At 42.2% G+C, this 18,770-nt stretch overlaps 2 protein-coding genes across 2 annotated transcripts in view; both read right to left on the bottom strand.

Annotated features, from left to right (window-relative positions):
• Nucleotides 1-5,064, bottom strand: part of csf1ra (colony stimulating factor 1 receptor, a) — a 10,252-nt gene extending 5,188 nt beyond the window's left edge. Inside the window, exons 1-10 of the mRNA XM_025063357.1 lie at nucleotides 4,913-5,064; nucleotides 4,299-4,410; nucleotides 2,721-3,011; nucleotides 2,351-2,638; nucleotides 2,130-2,266; nucleotides 1,892-2,057; nucleotides 1,177-1,378; nucleotides 710-825; nucleotides 510-621; nucleotides 39-427 (exon numbers count right to left, since the gene is read on the bottom strand). Of these exons, the coding sequence (XP_024919125.1) occupies nucleotides 39-427; nucleotides 510-621; nucleotides 710-825; nucleotides 1,177-1,378; nucleotides 1,892-2,057; nucleotides 2,130-2,266; nucleotides 2,351-2,638; nucleotides 2,721-3,011; nucleotides 4,299-4,350 (1,753 nt within the window). The 5' untranslated portion in view covers nucleotides 4,351-4,410; nucleotides 4,913-5,064. The remainder of the gene's footprint in view (nucleotides 1-38; nucleotides 428-509; nucleotides 622-709; nucleotides 826-1,176; nucleotides 1,379-1,891; nucleotides 2,058-2,129; nucleotides 2,267-2,350; nucleotides 2,639-2,720; nucleotides 3,012-4,298; nucleotides 4,411-4,912) is intronic.
• Nucleotides 5,065-5,505: 441 nt separating this feature from the next.
• Nucleotides 5,506-18,770, bottom strand: part of pdgfrb (platelet-derived growth factor receptor, beta polypeptide) — a 27,456-nt gene continuing 14,191 nt past the window's right edge. The window contains exons 6-23 of the mRNA XM_008327106.3: nucleotides 18,490-18,646; nucleotides 17,661-17,841; nucleotides 16,626-16,741; nucleotides 16,377-16,500; nucleotides 16,010-16,221; nucleotides 15,362-15,456; nucleotides 15,124-15,256; nucleotides 14,285-14,389; nucleotides 13,931-14,041; nucleotides 13,249-13,405; nucleotides 12,819-12,985; nucleotides 12,619-12,731; nucleotides 12,409-12,531; nucleotides 11,417-11,528; nucleotides 10,685-10,784; nucleotides 10,478-10,583; nucleotides 8,280-8,572; nucleotides 5,506-6,881 (exon numbers count right to left, since the gene is read on the bottom strand). Coding sequence (XP_008325328.1) covers nucleotides 6,725-6,881; nucleotides 8,280-8,572; nucleotides 10,478-10,583; nucleotides 10,685-10,784; nucleotides 11,417-11,528; nucleotides 12,409-12,531; nucleotides 12,619-12,731; nucleotides 12,819-12,985; nucleotides 13,249-13,405; nucleotides 13,931-14,041; nucleotides 14,285-14,389; nucleotides 15,124-15,256; nucleotides 15,362-15,456; nucleotides 16,010-16,221; nucleotides 16,377-16,500; nucleotides 16,626-16,741; nucleotides 17,661-17,841; nucleotides 18,490-18,646 — 2,562 coding nt within the window. The 3' untranslated portion in view covers nucleotides 5,506-6,724. The remainder of the gene's footprint in view (nucleotides 6,882-8,279; nucleotides 8,573-10,477; nucleotides 10,584-10,684; nucleotides 10,785-11,416; nucleotides 11,529-12,408; nucleotides 12,532-12,618; nucleotides 12,732-12,818; nucleotides 12,986-13,248; nucleotides 13,406-13,930; nucleotides 14,042-14,284; nucleotides 14,390-15,123; nucleotides 15,257-15,361; nucleotides 15,457-16,009; nucleotides 16,222-16,376; nucleotides 16,501-16,625; nucleotides 16,742-17,660; nucleotides 17,842-18,489; nucleotides 18,647-18,770) is intronic.

The following is an 18,770-nucleotide window of genomic DNA, read 5'->3' as shown; positions in this document are numbered from 1 at the left end:
ATCTGTCAGGTCAAAGGAAGATCAGAGCGGAGTTTAGCCAGAGGTTTCTGGGAGTTTTATACTGTCACAGTAGATTTGAAAATAAAAAGATTTGATTAGATCTGTAAGATTCTTCATTTCTTTACCCAGATACAAAGAGTTTTTTGTAAGACCCATAAAATTAAATTTCCTTTGATTTTCATCCATGTGACTGAGCGAACGTGGGGCTACAAAGACAGGACGCTCACCAGAGACCTCCATTGCAAAAGTGTCGCTGCTGATGCCAACCAGGTTGAAGGCCACACATTCCACCGTCATCCTTTGATTAGACATCCCTACAGTTAGGACGCTTTCCACCTCCACTGCCCCGTACTCCTCCCGCTGGACCTCCACCGTTGGAGCCTGAAGAGGTGTTGGCATCTGCATCCCTGAGATGTTTTCGTTGCACCTGCCCCATTGCAAGATATCTCTGGTTAGAAAGAAAAAAGCAGAACCCTCTCTGAGTTTCCCCACTCTGCAGAGTAACTTACGTAGGTCGTATCCCCAGACATTGATACCAGATGATTCTTGGAGCAGGATAACCAAAAGAAGTGCAGGTCAGTGTTGTCACATTTTCCCATCTCACCACAGCGACAGGTCTCTCTACCAATGACAGAGAAAATTTAAAATTTCCCCAAAATGCTGAAATACTTCATGTAGGATCTAAAGAAAATGTTTTATGACTACTTACGGTACATTTGGACTTGGAACGTGATTGAAGCATTGGTCAAGTAACTCTTGGCATAAAAAGTGTACTGGCCCTGCTCCTGTGCATTCATTCTTCTCAGCTGCAGACTGGCATGGTATCTGTACCAAAAACAAACAAACAAACAAAATTACACCAAAGAAAAGAGGAATGTCTTCACTGTAGACACACACAGGATCTGCAGTGACTAATTCTGTGGTTTGAATTCAGACGTTTCCTGTGTATGATTTTGGAGCATGTCAGAAGTCTTCCCTTCAGCAACAGTTTCATGACCTGAGGGAAACAGTGACCTCCGTGTTCTCTGTCAAATTCAACCAAAATGCATTCTCAGCACTTTTCATAAGCAGCTTCTTCTTCCCGTACTACACTCGATTCCTTTTTCGAAACCCATGCAAAAAAAAAGCCAGCTATTACATAACGACTCTTTTGTTTGTGAAAGCAGACGATCGTACCTGTTGTTGAACTGGATGAACCTGTGCTCCTGCGTCGACGTGGTCGTAGAGGCTGGGGTGTGCCATTTGTGCTCTATGATGTTAGGATAGGCTTCGATAACCACACTGAGCTCCAGATCTTCGCCTTCATTCACCTCTACCAGAAGACCCTGTTGGGCCAGTTTGGGGGAGAGCTGGGGCAAAAGCCTGATGTAGGGTTTATCTGTCCAAAAGAAACAATGGACATAACGTGTGCTGAGTTCACGTTAACGAAAGAAGGGTTTACGTAAAGTATACATTGGTTCCCCAGGGTTTCAAGCTGAGTTCACGTTAGCGAAAGAAGGGTTTACGTATACATTGGTTCCCCAGGGTTTCAAGTCACAGTCTGGGAGAAAGTAACGTTAGACTTCAGTCTAGAGGTGCTACAGGTCAGTCACCGTCTTAGTCACAAAACTTTCAGGTCCAAAGGTAGGACCCCCAAAAATAGGCTGAAACTGAGTTCTGATAATTTTCAATAGGAGTCAGACGATCACAGAACCAAACCTGATGTAATTATTGTCTGTCCACTGTGTAAAGTCCAAGTCACCCAAGTCTAGGTAAGTGTTTGTGTGACCAAATAAGTTGGTCACAAATATATTTGGTCCCAGTAGAAACATTCAGGTCTGCTGGCCTGTCCCTGGTGTTTTAGATAAAAGATGCCTTCGAAGTCGAAGCTCTGATATCTTCAGTGTCTTACCTACAACAAGGAGGTACGTGGTGGAACTGTTCACGCCTGCTTCATTAGTACCGATACAGGAAATATTTCCTGTGTCTGCGAGGTCCACAGCAGAAATTGTAAAAATGCTTTGTATGTCCAGACGGTTTTCTCCACTGGAACGAACCCTCTCCTCTATGGTTGGTCTCTAAAGGCAAAGGAGAAAAAAAGGTCAATTTCTGCCTATTTGAAAAAAGGTCCCAATTTGCTAAACACTGACCGATTTGGTGGTGTATTGCCACGTGACGTTGTAGTTGAAGTTGGGGTTGTGTGTGGTGCAGCGGATCTCGAGTTCTTCCCCAACAATACGCACATATTCTTCGGTCTCCAGAAAAACATAAGGAGGGAAGCGTAGTCCTGCAACCATAGATTGAGTCACACTTTAATTTCCCTTCCTTACAGGCTGTACCTCATCATTTTCAAATATTAGGGAAGTCTTACTCTGAATAACATTGATGGAGAAGGCCTTGGAGGTCCTTTCTACCCCATTCACCCTGGCTGTGCAGACGTAGTCGGCGTTGAAGCTCGGGTGGAGGTTGTGGATAAGAATGCCACGGTGACGGTCGACTGTATAGTTCATCCCCGATGGTACGTTGGTACCATTGTCCATGCGGAGGCCAAGGTCTGTGGCTGCTGGGTTGGTGAGCAGACAGGGTAGAAGGTAGTTCTCCCCCTCTTTCTTGACCACCCGCAGAGACGTGCTGCTGGTCCAGAACAAACGGCTCGGGTCTGAAGGGAGAGATTAAAAGACTGATGTCTAGATCTCGCAGTTGTGTAGTTTTAACAATGAAGCAGATGAAATCTTGCCTACCTTGTACGTAGACATGCACTGAGGTGGCCAGGTGACGGTATTGAGGCCTGGTGCTGTAAAAACACTTGTACGTTCCAGTGAATTCTGCAGAGGGTCGCTCCACCCTCAAGGTGCGGGCGTTCCCGTTACCCTTAGACACAAAGCGCCTGTGCTTCGACAGCCTTGTTTGCCAGTTGACAAATCCGTCACCTTCGCACCTCAGATCCAAAGGTTTCCCAGGTGTGACCACCACCTCTGAATTCGTCACCACCTTAGAATTGAACTTGATCACCGGTTGCCTCCATTCTGCTGCTGTGGAAACATATAAAAATAATGACTACATTTGTTGACTTTGTTGACACCAGGTGGACAGAAGGGACAGTGCGATGTTGAGTTGAAGAGAAGAAATTAGGTTCAAGAACATCTACTGAGTAGAGATGGTTGGTTTATTGAAGATGTAGTTGTGAAGTCGGAGAGAAAGAGGAGAAAACTAGAGAAGAACCATGGACCTGCTGAAGAAGAATTTGTGAGATTAAAGCTAATTTTCTGTTCTGGTGAAATCAGAAAGAAGAAGTGAGATGTTTTTTCAATCAGGGTTTTGACCCGATACTTCTACTTCTTATATTTTTTTTATTTGTCCCTTAAATGTCACAGACTGAAGACAAAATGACTTCCTTTGAACCCTCTCACTTCTGCTTTTCACCGCGTTGCTATCCCTACACTGGAAAAAATCTGTCAGGCTTTTTTTATGTTTTTTTTTTTGCTGTATCTCGTCATGTCACTGACTAAAATCCAATTAAATTCTCCTGCTCTTCTGGCAACAAGAAATAATGCGTCCAGTGTGAAGGATAGAAAGCTGACACTCAGTGGACATTTCATTTTGCGTTAGTTTCCGTTTGTAATGAAACTGAAGGTTACAATAGGAACAAAAATATGTTTTATTTTAAAGAACTGAGATTTTGTGCTCAGCATTTGTTTTCTGTAATTCATTGCTGTCTATTAAAAAAACGTAGAGACCAAAAAACAAAAGCAGTTTAAACCAATCAGCTCGAGGGTAAACAACGCAGATTGTTCGTCACTCCTCTAAATGCTAACTGTTCATCCGACCAACCAGATTATGTTGTTACACCTCACAAACTAAAAACTAAAATGCCTTCAACAGCAGCTGATTCCTTTAGTCATAAAAAAACTAAACAAACAAATGACTGTTTGATGCCGGTGAGTGATGCCCATAGATGTAAAGTTTCACAACAAGAAATCTCAGAAAAAAAAAAAAACAACTCATGATGCTGCACTTGTTCTGCTCATTAGGCACCAAAGCGTGTCAGATTTTGAGGGAGAAGCATGGTGTTTCTCATCTCGTCTGCTCCGACCACGAGTTTATGCCATGAAATGCACTTTATGATAAAATCATGACACAGGAACATTTGTAAAGATTCATTTGAAAATGTATCATTTGATGAAGATTTGCTCTAAAGTTTTAACTCTCCAAAAAAGAAGTTGAAAAAAATGTTTTTTGAATTTTTGTAGTCAGTCTTTTTCCTTGATAATTAAAAACAAAACAACTTCAGCTCTTAGTGTACAGTAACGTTGCCTCACCTGCAGCAGCGAAGGCCACAGACCCGAGCACCACAGCGAGGTAGAACAGCATCCTGGATCAGCTCCAGACCTGCGGTTGAGGGTTGGTGTTTATGTCTGATAGAAAAACAATCTGTTGTTTTAAGAGAGAGAAATGAGAATAGCACCACAGAAGAAGTCGTCCGCCGTCCTCTATATTAACTTCTCTTTTTTTTCCTGGTCACAGCAGCTCTGTATGTAAGGGTTTGACCACAGGCGTTTCTTCAAATCATTTTACATTTTGATTCATTTCTTCAATCAGAAGAAATGAATCAATATCATTTAACTTTACATGTGGATATTTCACGACCCGCCACAGCAGGTATTCCACATCTGTATTTGACTCAGTTTTACTCCTCCCTGAAGCAGCGCTCCCTGTTGTGTCAGGGTCAGAATCGGGCACAGAGCCAGATTTAAACCCCACTCCAACGGGTGGAAGATGAACCGATGCCAAGAGCTACACCGACCCCACGGTTAAGATCATGCAGCACAATAGTGTTTGTCCAATAAATCAATTCCCTTGTTCCCAGTTCAATCTGAACACCCTAACCATAAGTTATGGAATACATTTATTTATTTATTCCAGATGAACTCACCTGCAGGCGCCACAGGCTTCACACAGGAGTTCAGTATCTTCCCTGCTCTGGTGGTTCAGGCTCCAGAGCGGACGCACAAAAATCCCTTCTTCCCCTTTGTCTTTGCCTCTGCTCTTCTGCTTGTTTACAGTGTCATCACCACAGGAGTCACACTGCAAACGTGATATATTTTAGAAAGCAAGGAGCGGAGGGTGGAGGCAGCGGCCTGTGAGATCAGGGGAGGGGGCGGGGGGCGGGGGGGCGAGAGGCGGATCAACATATCATGCTCAACTAATTAATGAGCTAGTGCCAATTTGCCACAGAAAGGCACAATTCAGCCGAGAGACTCGTGGAGATGAGACTAATCACCTCCATTACAGCGGAACGGTGCCTGCCAGGCTTTTCCTGGCTTTAAATCAGAATCAGAAAAATGTAAGGAATCAGCAGCGATTCTAGCTGTGAGTTTGAGTGAATGTGGGGCAGCGGTTAATAAGGCCCAGGTTATTGAGGCCTTCCCATCATTTCATGATTTTATTATTGTTTGTTTGAGCAGTTAAAGAGTGAAATGAAGAGACGAGATCAGACGAGACAAATGAACCTGCTGACCCCTCAACTCTGGATAATATACATTTATTTCACATGTACAACATAGAAAAATACATTTGTAAACGTTAAGAAGATCTTTGGTACCATAGCTTGTGACACTGTGATTGTTGTGCATTCTAAACGGTGTTACAAAAGGCTACAGGACAAAACAACAGTGGAGTGTGTGATTAAAGTAGACTTTGTGTGAGTGACGGTTAAAATGCAACAGAAGAAGAAAAAAAAAGCATCTCTCTCATTTTTCTTTTTTTTTTACAAACAGACATATTGTTACTTCAACTCATTCACTACAGTACAAGTTTCTCAGTCTTCACAAAAAGGCATTCATCTGTGCCGTCTTGTGCTAAGGCAGTGATGTGCTGTATTTATCATTCTCACTTCAAAAAAGCCGAGTCGAGGGCTAAAAACCCTCTTTGTGCTGTAAATTCTCCCTCCTTTGTAATAAAGAACCACATTTTCTCTGGGTAAAGTGCAAATGTGGCACAAACAATCTGAATCGAGGCGACACAGAACAAGCATCAGAAGCATCAGAGTCGAGAAGAGAGAGATCTAAAATTCACCGATGAAATATACACTTCATGTAATCCCAAAAAAGTCAAAAACAAAACAAAAAACAGAGAAAAATCTGGCTCTTTCGCATGTCGTACTAAAACAAAAGGTTAATCTTCTACGTAAAAAATAGTGCATGTGCATATTTCATGTGCTACGATTAAAATGTCGTATGTAGTAATAAGACATAATCTGACGTTTCTTGACTTAATCGTGGTTGTGTAGTGTTTCCCAACTGTACTTTATCATCTCCCTTTGTTAATCTGCTTAATCTGAAATGTACACTGAAGAAAATAAAATCAAGTGAGAAAATAATGCGACTAAAATGTTTTTACATGACGCAGCACGTGTCTCTCAAGGCCTCACAGGTTTCTAGTAACTGGATGAAATACACGTGTACTGATTGTACGTCAGTATCAGAAGAGTACCAGATTTATACTACTGTAGATTGACGCTCATTATTGGTAAGCATTCGTAGTCCCAGAGGTATTAAGTGTATCATAAAAAAACGAGAGTGGATTAACTGAGTTCTCCGAGGAACCCCAGAGATACAAGGAAATCTATCATTTGCTACATTCTACTTGAGTCACGTTCCCTTCTTCAGCCAGGTTTTTTTTTCTCTTCCTCTTTTTTTTTTCAATTCCACCTAAAGCTCCATTTTCTCTGGGCTCCAACACGTGGCTACAGGAAGCTGTCCTCTACGTCCGGCGTTCCTGACGAACCCAGCAGAGCGTCCCTCTCGCTGGTGTCCTCCTCCTCCTCTGGAAGAGTGTCCGCCGTGTCCTGGGACATGGCCTCGCTCTCCTCCTCCACCTCCTCCTCCTCCAGAGCCACAGAGCTGAGAGTCATAAAAAAGAGGAAACAAATTTAATCCAGGTTTTCAGTCACTGCTCGGTCCAACTGTGTTGTTTTCCAACTGTGTTCTAAGGAAGTGGTTTGTGATTGGATTACACTTTAATGTCTTAGGGATTCTGTCTGAAGGCCCTTTTCATAAACTGCACTTATGAGACACAAGCTGCGACTGATGCATGAAACGTGTCTCAACCACATTTCAAATTTGTTGTGTTGACCAAAGAATTTAACAGAATGACAGTGAAAATGCTCAGACATGTTAAAAGAACTTTAATGAACTGTTTCAGTTCTAATGACAACCTTTTTTTTTACTCATCTTCTACCGCATAATCCTTTTCACGGTCACGATGGGAACCGGACCTGGTCCGGACAGTTCAGCGGTCTGGACAGTTCAACGGTCCGTCTCAAATAGAGATTCCGATGATTTACACTTCATATACTTTAGCCCTGACTATCAGTGACCACCTCATCCAGCAGAAACGGTCCGGACAGTTCAACGGTCCGTCTCAAATAGAGATTCCGATGATTTACACTTCATATACTTTAGCCCTGACTATCAGTGACCACCTCGTCCCATGAACCTGTGATTTTCTTTACCCGCCGTCTACCGTGTGACCCTGGGGTTAACGCATTACTTGATAATTACAGAACCTACGTTGTCTTAGAGGAGTTTTTGCAGCCACTAGTGGTGAAAATTGCATCATCACCCTGTCACCAAGTGTGGTGTAGACCATACGCTAGCCAATGGGCATCATCTAAACACAAGACTTATTTATTTAGCTTTTCTGTTTTTGACCAAGGTAGGAAACATGCGGATCCAAGATGGCCGTCCCTCTAAAGCAACCCTTAGTCTTTAGCTGAGCTGTTACTCATAAAGCTTCGGTTCATTTGTTCTTATTACATCAGTAGACATCCTACCAAAATCCCATTCTCTTTATGTTTAAAATACATTATTATTTCTGTCTGGATTTGAGACCAAAGAACCAAACACTAACTTTTAAGATTGAATCTGTTGTTGAAATATTTGAAGAGATTTTCAGGGATCTGTCATAACTTACGCAGGAATCAAAGCTGTTTTCACCCCTAAGACAGTTAACAGTTGTTTGATCTTCACTAGCAGAAACCAAAATCCAAGTTAATGCAGAATAATATTATTCTATCTGTGTCTGTTAGTGAATTTCGGACCACCAAACATTTGTTTGAGCTTTGAAAACCTCTTACTCTTGGCTGGGTGTTTATATCTGTGAAATAAAAATAAATGACTTTCACAGTGCAGCGATTGTCTCAGCTCCTCATCTGGATGAGTGGGTGTGTGGTGAGGGGAAAAAAGTCACATTTATCTTTAACTTTTCACCCCCTCGGGGTCTTCAGTGCAGTTATTTACCTGGTGGGGCTCTCCGACGGTATGTCAGTGAAGACGTCCTCTGGTTTAGGATCAGGGATGGGAATGATGTATTCGTTGTACGAAGTTATGACCTCCTGTGTGTCGTCCTGAGGTCGGAAGTTTCCGGAGCTCAGGGTCTGGTTGTGTGGGGTCGGAGGGAAGGACAGGGCGGCAAGAGAGGGAGCACTGGATGAGGAAGTGTTGATCGGAAAAGGTGATGAGAGTCGGGGTTTGGTACGGGTGACGGCAGGATGGTCGCTCTTCAGGAAGTTCTCATGGACTTGGTGATATCTCTGTAAGAAAATTAGAGACGACTGTGAGGAGATTTCACTCACATTTACCGATCTCGCAAAATATGCGTCAGTACACTTCAGTAAGCAAGTGAGTTAGCGGGAAAATCTGTTTGTGTGTGAGGTAAAAACAGACCTGACTAGCAACAGAAAAACATTTATTTTTGGCCCAAATGTGGCTGAGATAATTGGAATCTTTGTTCCATCTTTAAACCAGGAGTCACCACTTGTGCTTATTTTGGAATCCAGTCGTGGGCCGGATTGGATAGGTCAGTGAGCCGGAATCGACTTGCGAGCCCCCAGCTGAAGATCACTGCTTTGAACTGTCATCTTTATAAAATCTCACAAGTGCATTTAATGCTCTGAGTTGCCTGTGGACGGTTTGACGAATCGTGTCATCTGTGATCCGTCGTCAGGCACATGTTCAGCGTGTGATCCCCACTCCTTCAGTTGTCAGACAACAAACATTTGCTGAAACAACTCTGTGCTCCAGACTTTTCCAAAACTGTAAAGAGTGTGAAAGTTGTGTAGTGTGTCCAATGTTTACGACACACCAACAGACAAGTATTTTTGTAAGACGACTGGGAAAAAGTCAACTGAATACCAACTTCAGATTCAGCTAAAAGAAATTTTTAAAAAAAGTGACTTTGTGAATGAGCTTTGATGGCTTCTGTTCCCCTTACACACAAAACTCATCAACTGTCTCCAATCAGATTAGGGTTAGGGTTTTAAATAATTTACTTTTTCTGTTAAATTAGTTTTACTTGCCAAACTGCTACTATTTGTGCTGCTTTCTTGTCAAGGACTCACATGGAAAGTAGATCTTAACATAATCAGATTATTAACACATTAGAGCAATGCTTTGGCACAAGCCTCCTGTACAAGTGTTGGTTGACTGTAGATCAGTACAATCTTTCACTTCCTCCTGTAAAGTGGTTCAAACCCGGGCTCCTGTCTGTTTAGTCCTTTAATAAAACCCACAGATGAGAAAAATATAATAAAGGAATTGTGTCGACTCTTGGAATCTAACAGAGCAAAAATGTTCATAAAATCAAAATTTGATTTTGGAAAATCACTAGTAAAAGAGAAACAGGTTCGGACACTGGATTGTCTGACTTTTCTGGATTATATTTTTATGTTTCCAGCTCTCAATAGTTCAACATCCTATCTCGTCCTCCTGTCGTCAGGCTCACTGCTCACACCTGTCTCTCCTCAGCCACTGCCTCAGGTTAATCAGCCTCATTGTTCTCACCTGTTCTCCTGTGTATATAAACCTCCCTCAGTTGACCACTGCTGTTTGGTTGTGCTGATGTGTTTTGCTGTGTTCTTTGGTGCTGTCTGATTGTTTTTGTTGTTGGTTTTTTTGTTTTAGTTATTATTGAGTCAACTGAAGTGTTTTGGTGTTGTATTTGTGACCTTATTATGTGAGTTTCTGGGTGACTTTCAGATTATTTGTGATCTTTTAACAAAAGTGACCACTGAGAAGAGGAGGTGTGAAAGTGTAGTGGTGCTCCTGTGTCGTAGTGCAGTGTCTCCCTGTTTAGTTGAAGACAACGCTGATATACTGGCAGGAATTGAAGAAAGAGACAAAGGTCTTAAACAGCTGATTGATTTTTTTTATATACACACTGTGGTTGGGAATCATTGTTGTAGTGGAGACTAGAAACCACAAGAGTCCTCATCTGAAGGCACGATGTTCTATGATTTGGATCACACTATGTGACCTGAGCACTAGTGGCCATGTAATGAACTGCATTGTGAATTTGGTAGATACGAAGTCACTACTCATAAGTGAGAGGAAGTTAATGAAAGACACATCTAGCAATTAGTAAAAGATTAAAGAACAAAACAGATCAAAATGAAATCCCAGCTCTGTCTCTGTCTGGACACAGTGTATAAATAAAGTACCTTTTTATAGCTGTCCGTCAGCATGTTCCCAACACTGTGCACCAGAAAGGAGAAGTCGGGCCTCTTCTCAAACTTCTCATCCCAACACTTCCTCATGATATCATAGCTGCAACACGGACAAAGTCAAGTTAAAAAGTTGTTTTTTTTAAATGTTTTTTTTTTAATATACAAAAAGCAAACATGATGACAGGGTTACAGCAGACTCACACTTCATCAGAGGCGTGGGCAGGTTTGGCCATTCGGTACCCTCTCTTCAGAGCACTGTAGAACAACTCATTCATGGGTAAATCAGGGTACGGTGTTCCTCCTGCCACGAGAAATCCATGAAAAGTTATGATTGCAGCCAAAAATGTACGACAAACATGGAATTAACACTAACGGAATTAATTTTATACTGAAGCACCAGTGGTGTATGATGTATTTTTTGGAGGCCAATCAAAGGTTTCTTTTTGCACTGGAGGTAAAGTGACCCAGTAGATGGCAGTATCATACCTGGAAAAAAACCAGCAAGCTGACATTTATGACCAAAGGAGTGACAGAAGAGTGTCACTGTTGTAGATGATTTATTTTTGACCTGACGTCACAGCCACACAGATCCACAGTGGCCTAATGTTTTAGCAAAAGAAACTGGGATGCCTCGAAATATTCATATAAAATATAGTTATATATATATATATATATATAATTTTTTTAGCCTATCATTTACTGCAGTGGGCTATAATACCATGATCTTCACGACTCCATTCAAAGGCCATCAGAACACACAGACGCTGTCATGTACGCATTTCTTCCCCTAGCATAGCCTAAGTTAATTAATTACCAAATGCATGAACTCGTCAGTAAACGCCAGTAAACGAGCACGGCCCTAGTACAAATCCACAGTTCTCCCTGTACCAGGTATTGTACTGTGGGTAGTACTGTATGTGTCTGAGAACTGACCCAGGGTGAAGATCTCCCACAGAAGAATGCCGTAGGACCACACATCACTCAGGGTGGTGTAGAGGTTATGGAAAATACTCTCTGGTGCCATCCACTTCAGGGGCAGGAAGGTCTGAATGTGGGGAGGGAGGAGGGGGAGAGAGGGGGAGGTAAAAAAGGAAAAAAGTTGTTCTAAAAACACTGCAGAGTCAGCAGGGATAGAAGTTCATTCATAAACTGTTTTATGGAGCACACGCTCGGAGCAGTGTGTGTTATTTACCGCTGATCTGATCTGTGTACGACGGTGCAGACATTTAGGTCACACACACACATTCACTATCAGTCACACCGTTGGCTACGGAGGCAACAAACAAACAAAACTACAGGACAAAGCCTGGAGGGTGGGGAGGGAGCAGAGGGGAGGTGAAAGGGTGTGGGACGTACTGTGTTTGTGTGTGTGTTTATACCTGTTGTTATACACTCATGGAGACCTAACGGTAACTGAGATCAACAGAAGGGAAATAACGATCTTTAAGTCAAATCTAGGGGGTTATTTGTCACCGTTGTCATTCTAGTTATGGTTAGTTAGAGTTTAGATAATATCAGTTACTGACAATATATGAGGCATGTCCAAAGACTGGCCTGGGGCCAGACCAGGCACATGAAGGGGTCGTAACATGGCCCATGAGTTTTTCTACAAATTGATTTTTATGGAAATATTTTTTGCCCCCAGTCAGTCATGTTGTTTCATGGCTTGTTTATTTTGTAACTACAGCACTGTGGCTACCTGCTAACTTTTAGCTGCTCTGGGCTAAGTTAAAATAGTGAGTTGTAGCTAGCTAAGCTAGTTGTATTGTAATGTGTGGGCTTAATTGACCATTGATGGTTATAATAATTGTGCTAATAAAGTGTTTTGGCAGGATTTTTTTTTAACTCCAGTGCATTTTATGACCCTGTCGGGTTAAATAATTTTCTTTTTTTATTATTAAACAAACATGGTCTCTGTGACTTACGCTGCCTTTGGAGATGTAGTTGGAGTCATGCATGATGTCTCTGGCCAGGCCGAAGTCACAGATCTTTACAAGTTTGCCCTCACAGATTAAGACATTTCTGGCAGCGAGGTCACGGTGCACGCACTGCCATGACATGAATAAAATACATAGATTAATGTGGTCAAGAAATGCAAGGAATGCAGTAGAACTGTGTGTTTACATTGATCCTACATTCTTGGATGCCAGAAACTCCATCCCTTTAGCGACTTGGTAGCTGAAGCCCAGAAGATCATCAAAGGTTAAAATAGGAGAATCACCGAGAACCAGGTCAAACCTGTTGCCACCTGGAAAACAACGAGACTCTTATTTAGACAACCAATCTATAAATTATTGTTTTGTTACCATGGACACACGTGAGGCTAAAATCCAACCTTGTTCCTGGTAAATGTCCTGCTGGTAGGACGACTCGTACGGGGAAGGTTGGATGTCTGCGTACTTGATGGTGTCAATCTGCTCCTGCATGGGCACATAGACTGAGGGCTCATCCTTAGTCATGTCCATGTATCCACCATCGCTCTCACTGCCTGATGACACGTAGCTGTAGGGGTGAGGCCGGGGGGAGGGAGAGAGGAAGGCACAACATCCAAGAGATTTAGGATCATTTTCATTCTCAGTCAGACTTCTGTCAATCTGTCATGTGATCAACTCTCCTAAGGCACAGACAGTCGTTTCAGTAGGGAACCCTCCCGTCCTCCCTTGCTCCCCCCTCCCTCCCTCATGCCCATCCAAACCAAAACTCTTTACAGAATGACTCTTTGTGCAGCGCTGAATACAAATGTTTGTGCAGCTTGTTTTTCTCACCCTTTCCGCTGGCTGACAGGAGTGCTTCCTCCTGAGATGAAGCAGCTGTCATCGTGGTTCTTCTCGGCGTAATATTGCAGAAAGGTGTGCTTGTTTCTGTGCAGGTAGTCCACCAGGTCACCGTAGCGACAGTACTCAGTCACCAGGTACAGAGGGCCTGGTGGGTGAAGGACGAACGCGTCATATTTGGGGATTTAAACCAAAATGGATTCAATTTAATGAAATATTGTAGCTACGCTGAACAAACAGACATAACAAACAGAGCAGAGAATAATTGATGGGGGATAAAAATATGTGAGTGTGCAGTTGAAACACCCCCCCAGCATGCCCCCCCACCAACTTTTACAAAACCTGATTGGTCAAGGTGCAGGTATGCCATGTTACACATGCTATTTCATTAGATTGTGTAATAAATAAAGACCAGTTGGTTAAAACAGGCTGTAGGTCAATTTTAAGATAAAAAGCTAAAGGTTAGCCTAAAAAGAGCAAAATTGCTAAAAGCTGCACAGAATTACTTAAAAAGAATCCAAAGACCAACAAAAGGTATGCCAGTGACAGATAATGGTTAGCTAACAATTGCTAAACAATTGTCAAAGGTTGCTGAAAATGGAGTAAGCTGATTGGACACTCTAAAGGGACCACTGTGAGGTCCATTGTTCGTCCTTGGACTGCTGATGCTAACCATGTTTAGTACAGGCTCCGAGCAAGTTGACGATGTTGAGGTGAGGTCCGAGGTGACTCATGATCTTCAGCTCTGACATCAGGGCCTGGGTCTCGCTCCTCCTGGCTGTGGCTGCAGATGCAACATTCAAACAGAGTAGATTATAATGAGTGAGACGTGAAGAGAAAGTAAAATGACGAGACGAAAAAGAAACTGCGTGAATTTGGCAAAGGAGTGCGGACGGTCAGCTGGCTGAAAAGACCACGGATCTAAAGCTCAACAGGCCGCCGCTCACAGGTGGATGAATGTGGCATGGGAGTATTTGACAGATATATACAAAGACTTGTACAGACACACATGAGCCAGAGGACTTACACTTCAGCATTTTCACTGCCACCTTTGTACTGGACTGCAAATGAGTGAGACCGTACGCTGTTGCCTCGACCACCCTGCCAAAGGCTCCTGATCCAAGAGTGCGACCTGAGAGACAAAGAGAGACTCAGTGGGACATGGTCTGAATAGGTCACATTAGACCTTGTAAACAGGGACATCTCTGTTCATTAGGATGAGGATATTTGTCCCAGATAAGGTAGACAAAACCTGGCAGAACTGGATCTGGAGACTTTTCAACAGGCTTTTAAAACGATGATGAATAAGGCCTTAAAATATTTATTCGAAGGCCAAGGAGATAAATGAGGAGCATGTATTCATCGGTCCAACCTCAACTATGTCCATATGACCACACTCTTCTCTAAGGTCACCTTGTTGAGTCTGTTTTTAAGCTGAACAAAGAAAAGAACCTTTTAGCCTCAAACGTACAGTATGGTTTCAGTCTCAGCCAACAATAGAGACTTGTGTCCTTCATGAAAAAACTACCACTCGAGAATCACAAGAACTTGGAAAATATTGTAGTAAATCATGATTTACAGAAGAGGGCTTTGACATGTTGGTCTGGGACCTCTAGAGGATTGGGGAGGTACTGCAGGGTGTGAGCGGACCCGGGTCATGACTTATTTTGTTGGATTTTTACTCTAGAATTTTATATATTCTTTGTTGATTGATTGTTATATATTCTGAGTTATATATATTTAAAACATTTTAAATAATTGAAAATGAAAGTTATTAGCCTCACCATCATCCAACTGCTGCAATAGCTCAATGCCCATAAAGGGGACCCGCCCTTTACTTTGGGAACCTCAGAAATAAGGACTCACCCAGCACCAGGTTATCACGGGGCATCTCCCAGGCCAGGTCATAAGGCAGATGGATGGGATCCACGTAGATGTACTCATGACCGTCCTGACTCACAGACTCAATCACCTTCCATCTGATCTCGTAGCGTGGTTTCTGAACAAAAGTAAAAAAAAAAAAAAAAATTCAAAAATCATGTTTCCAATTTTTACTTTTGGATTTGATGTAGTTCAAATTTGAGATTTGTCAGTTTAATCTCACCTTCCTCCAGACAGCAATCAGGATGATAAAGAACAAGATGACGATCACGACCAAGGCCAGAACAGCAGCCAACACTGCCACCTGGGAGAAAAGAGCTGCAACAGGCAGAAGCTCAGGATTAGAGTCAACATGAGTCACAGCTGCACCTGAAGAAAAGTCCAGAATTTAAATAGGATGACAGGTGGTCAGAATAAAAAAAATGTACTGCAGTCAGTGCCTGACAAGAGGCTATATTTAAAATTAATTCCAAATTTAAGCTTTCAAAAGATCCATTAATCATTTTAGTGAAGGTGAAATAATTTGACCATAAAAAGACAAAAAGATTCAAACTCCCTAGTCAGTAACTAAGAAGTCGGGTAAAGGTCACTCTAGAGTTCACGTGTCAAATTGAGCTCTAAAATATGTAGTTGTAGTTGTTGTTGTTAGTGACTATTTCCTGTTATGGTCATAAAAGAAGAAGTGAGCACTAAAAATGTCCTCATCTTAAAATATTGCAGTGTTTATTTATTGGTTCTTATGTTGTTAAAAATAAACTATATATATATATATTATAATTTTAAAATGACTAAACATGAGAAAATCTTAAATTCATTAGAATTGTATGTTATTCTAGAAGATATTTGCCCTGTGTTTGTTAATGACACCTACTGTTGGACACCAGCTTAATGTCCCGCCTGTCCACATGTCCTGCCTGGTTGGTGGTCTCGCAGCGAACCGTGACCTGCTGGGGTTTGTTGAAGGTCACCTGGCTGCGGATCTGACTGGTTTTCCTTGTGTTGTTGTAGCTGACGTTGGTCTGGATGGTCAGCTCGTCCGGCTGTGGGACGAGTGACTTCCACACCGCCGTCCGGTTGTTACACCTGCAGCAAGACAATGAGACTGAATCACTGAAGCTGCTGCTACGTTGATGGGTGAAGTCAAGGCAGATGCACACGAGTGGAAAAGAAAACAAATTTGTGTGTGTGGTCAGCCCCCTAGTGTCCACTTACTGTATGTGGTGATGGGTGAGACTTACTTGAGCATGCTGTCACAGCTGAACCACTGTATGGTGGGGACCGGGGCTCCCTCTGCTACACAGGTCACCAAGTGTCTGTCCCCTGGGAGGTGGTGGTCAGTCAGGTCTTTGATCTGTGAGGGAACTGCAGACAGGGGGCGCAACAGTCATGAATCATTAAAGGCACTGATCAAAAACAAAGTAGAGCGGCCTGTTTGGATGAGAGGTAATAAGAGCCTAGAGGAAGAAGAAGTGCAAAACATAACTCACCTCTGACCTTCAGGTCAAAGGTCACTTCCTTGGAATCATCTTCATTGGTGATGAAGACAGTGTAACGACCCATCTGCTCTGTCCTCACCCTCACTAAGGTCAGAATAGTAACATACCTGTAGACAAAGAAGACGATCAAGGCATGATGACACATTTGTAGACGAAAAAAATTGCTTAATTTAAAACATAATATTTATATTTTTATATTTTTTGACCAATAAATTCAATGTATTTTTTTCCTTTTTCATTCTTTTTCAATTTTTTAAACTTTTTTTAAACTTTTTTTCAACATAGATTTCTACATTGAAGCCTTCATAATATTTTTAAAAATATAAATTTTCACTGCAGTTAAAGGCTGGTTTGAAAGCCTTGTTGACCTCTAAAGTCCTAAATTTTACATTAATTAAAATAAAATTTCAACTTTTTTTTTTCTTTATCATCAAATAAAAATGAAAGCCTTGTTGACCTCTAAAGTTCTAAACTTTTTTTTTCTTTATCATCAAATAAAAATCTCTTTCATAAACCAAAGTATAAATAAAGTATCCGAACCTTCCCATGTTGTGCATGCACTGGTGCGTTGTTGCCACAGATTTAGTTTGTTTTGATTTTCGTAATCACAATAATTTGCGGTGGAGTACTGCGCTCATGAGCCGTGTGTATTTGTGGCTGATCTCCTGCTGATGTCTCCCTGTCTCTGACAGATGTTGTCAAAACTGTTCAGCGTTTACCAGAATGTTTTGTTTTGTTTCCTTAAAGACGTCGCTGAGTTGTGACTGGACTTGGTTTTCTGTGTTTACAGTTCCTGTCTAATGAATGATGGACTCCTGCCCACACACAGTATCAGTTTCTATGGTGGTGGTTGCCTTATCTGCTGATGACTGACACAAGCTACGTGCCTCAGGAGGCCGCCGCCGTCGTCCTCGCAGAGCACCACCGCTAATTGTTTAACTATAGCCATGCAGACGAGGTGTCTCGTTGCCTCGGGGCAACGTTAAGGTCAAAGGACAGCTGAAAGGGACGGGTCCGGTGCCTGACCTGATCTCCTGCTCTTGTCTGAATGTGATGGTTTTATCTCCTTTGATGGGGGCACCATCTTTTCTCCAGTACACCAGAGGGGGAGGGTAGGCTGTGATTTCCACCCTCAGCTCCACGTTCTCTTGCAAATTGGCTGAAATGTCTTGTTGCTGTGCAGGTTTTGCATCGACGAAACCTCGCTCTGATGAAAAAGGCATATATAATGACAATAGGAGTTACATTAAGCTTTTTAAAAAAAAAGCACTTTTCTGTGTGTTGTTTTATGAGAGTCAGTGTTTTCCACTCAGACATATCCAGACTAATCTTTACCCTGTGTACATTTTCACATAGCATGTCCGTTCAAGCCATTCAAGGATTTCATAAACATAACACACCTGACTGCAGACAGAATAAGCATTCACAGAGCCAAACATAGTCAGTGAAGGAGAGGAGACGAAAAGCATGAAATACTTAGAATGACTAATGTTGTTTTTATTATTATTTCCACTCACTGACTTTTTTAAAATGAAGCTGTTGAGATGTATATTTACATTAACGTATGCTCTCGGTAAAAATAAAATTGGGCTTTTTAAATGTCTTATTTTCAAATGTCCCACCACCACAAAGGTTCTGAAAGTACCATTTACAGAATCAGCACCGTGTCAAGGTTTATTTTACTCTCTGAGCTGGAATAAATAGAAATGAACTCCATTTCCTTTAAAGAAGGAACTCCCTAACCTTCATCTACACAGGTTCAGATAATAAAAAGTCTCTCTCTGTCACTGGAACACAATAATCTGCCCAGCATCCATTTGTTTTACTTCTTTGTGTGTGTGTGTGTGTGACCAACCGAGAACGGTGATGTTGATGCTGGCAGAAGCAGACAGACCCTTGACGTTCTCGTCCACTCGGCAGACGTACTTTCCACTGTGGGCCACTGTGGCGCGAGGGAAGATCAAATAGGAACGCATGCTGGTAGCGGACAGCATGTCTGTCTCTGGCTCCACCTTAGTAAGACGAGAGAGTAAAAAAATACAAGTCTCAACAAGTGGACTGTAGTGTAGATCTCTCTTGAAATGCATGGAAGTGTTTTCTAAGCAGTGGTGACCACATGAGGGATTGGGGGTCATG

This window comes from Cynoglossus semilaevis, chromosome 15 (assembly GCF_000523025.1).
Source record: "Cynoglossus semilaevis isolate Cse_v1.0 chromosome 15, Cse_v1.0, whole genome shotgun sequence".
NCBI classification, from domain to species: domain Eukaryota; kingdom Metazoa; phylum Chordata; class Actinopteri; order Pleuronectiformes; family Cynoglossidae; genus Cynoglossus; species Cynoglossus semilaevis.
The sequence above is the reverse complement of the archived record's forward strand: the minus strand, read 5'-3'. Positions and strand labels throughout refer to the sequence as shown.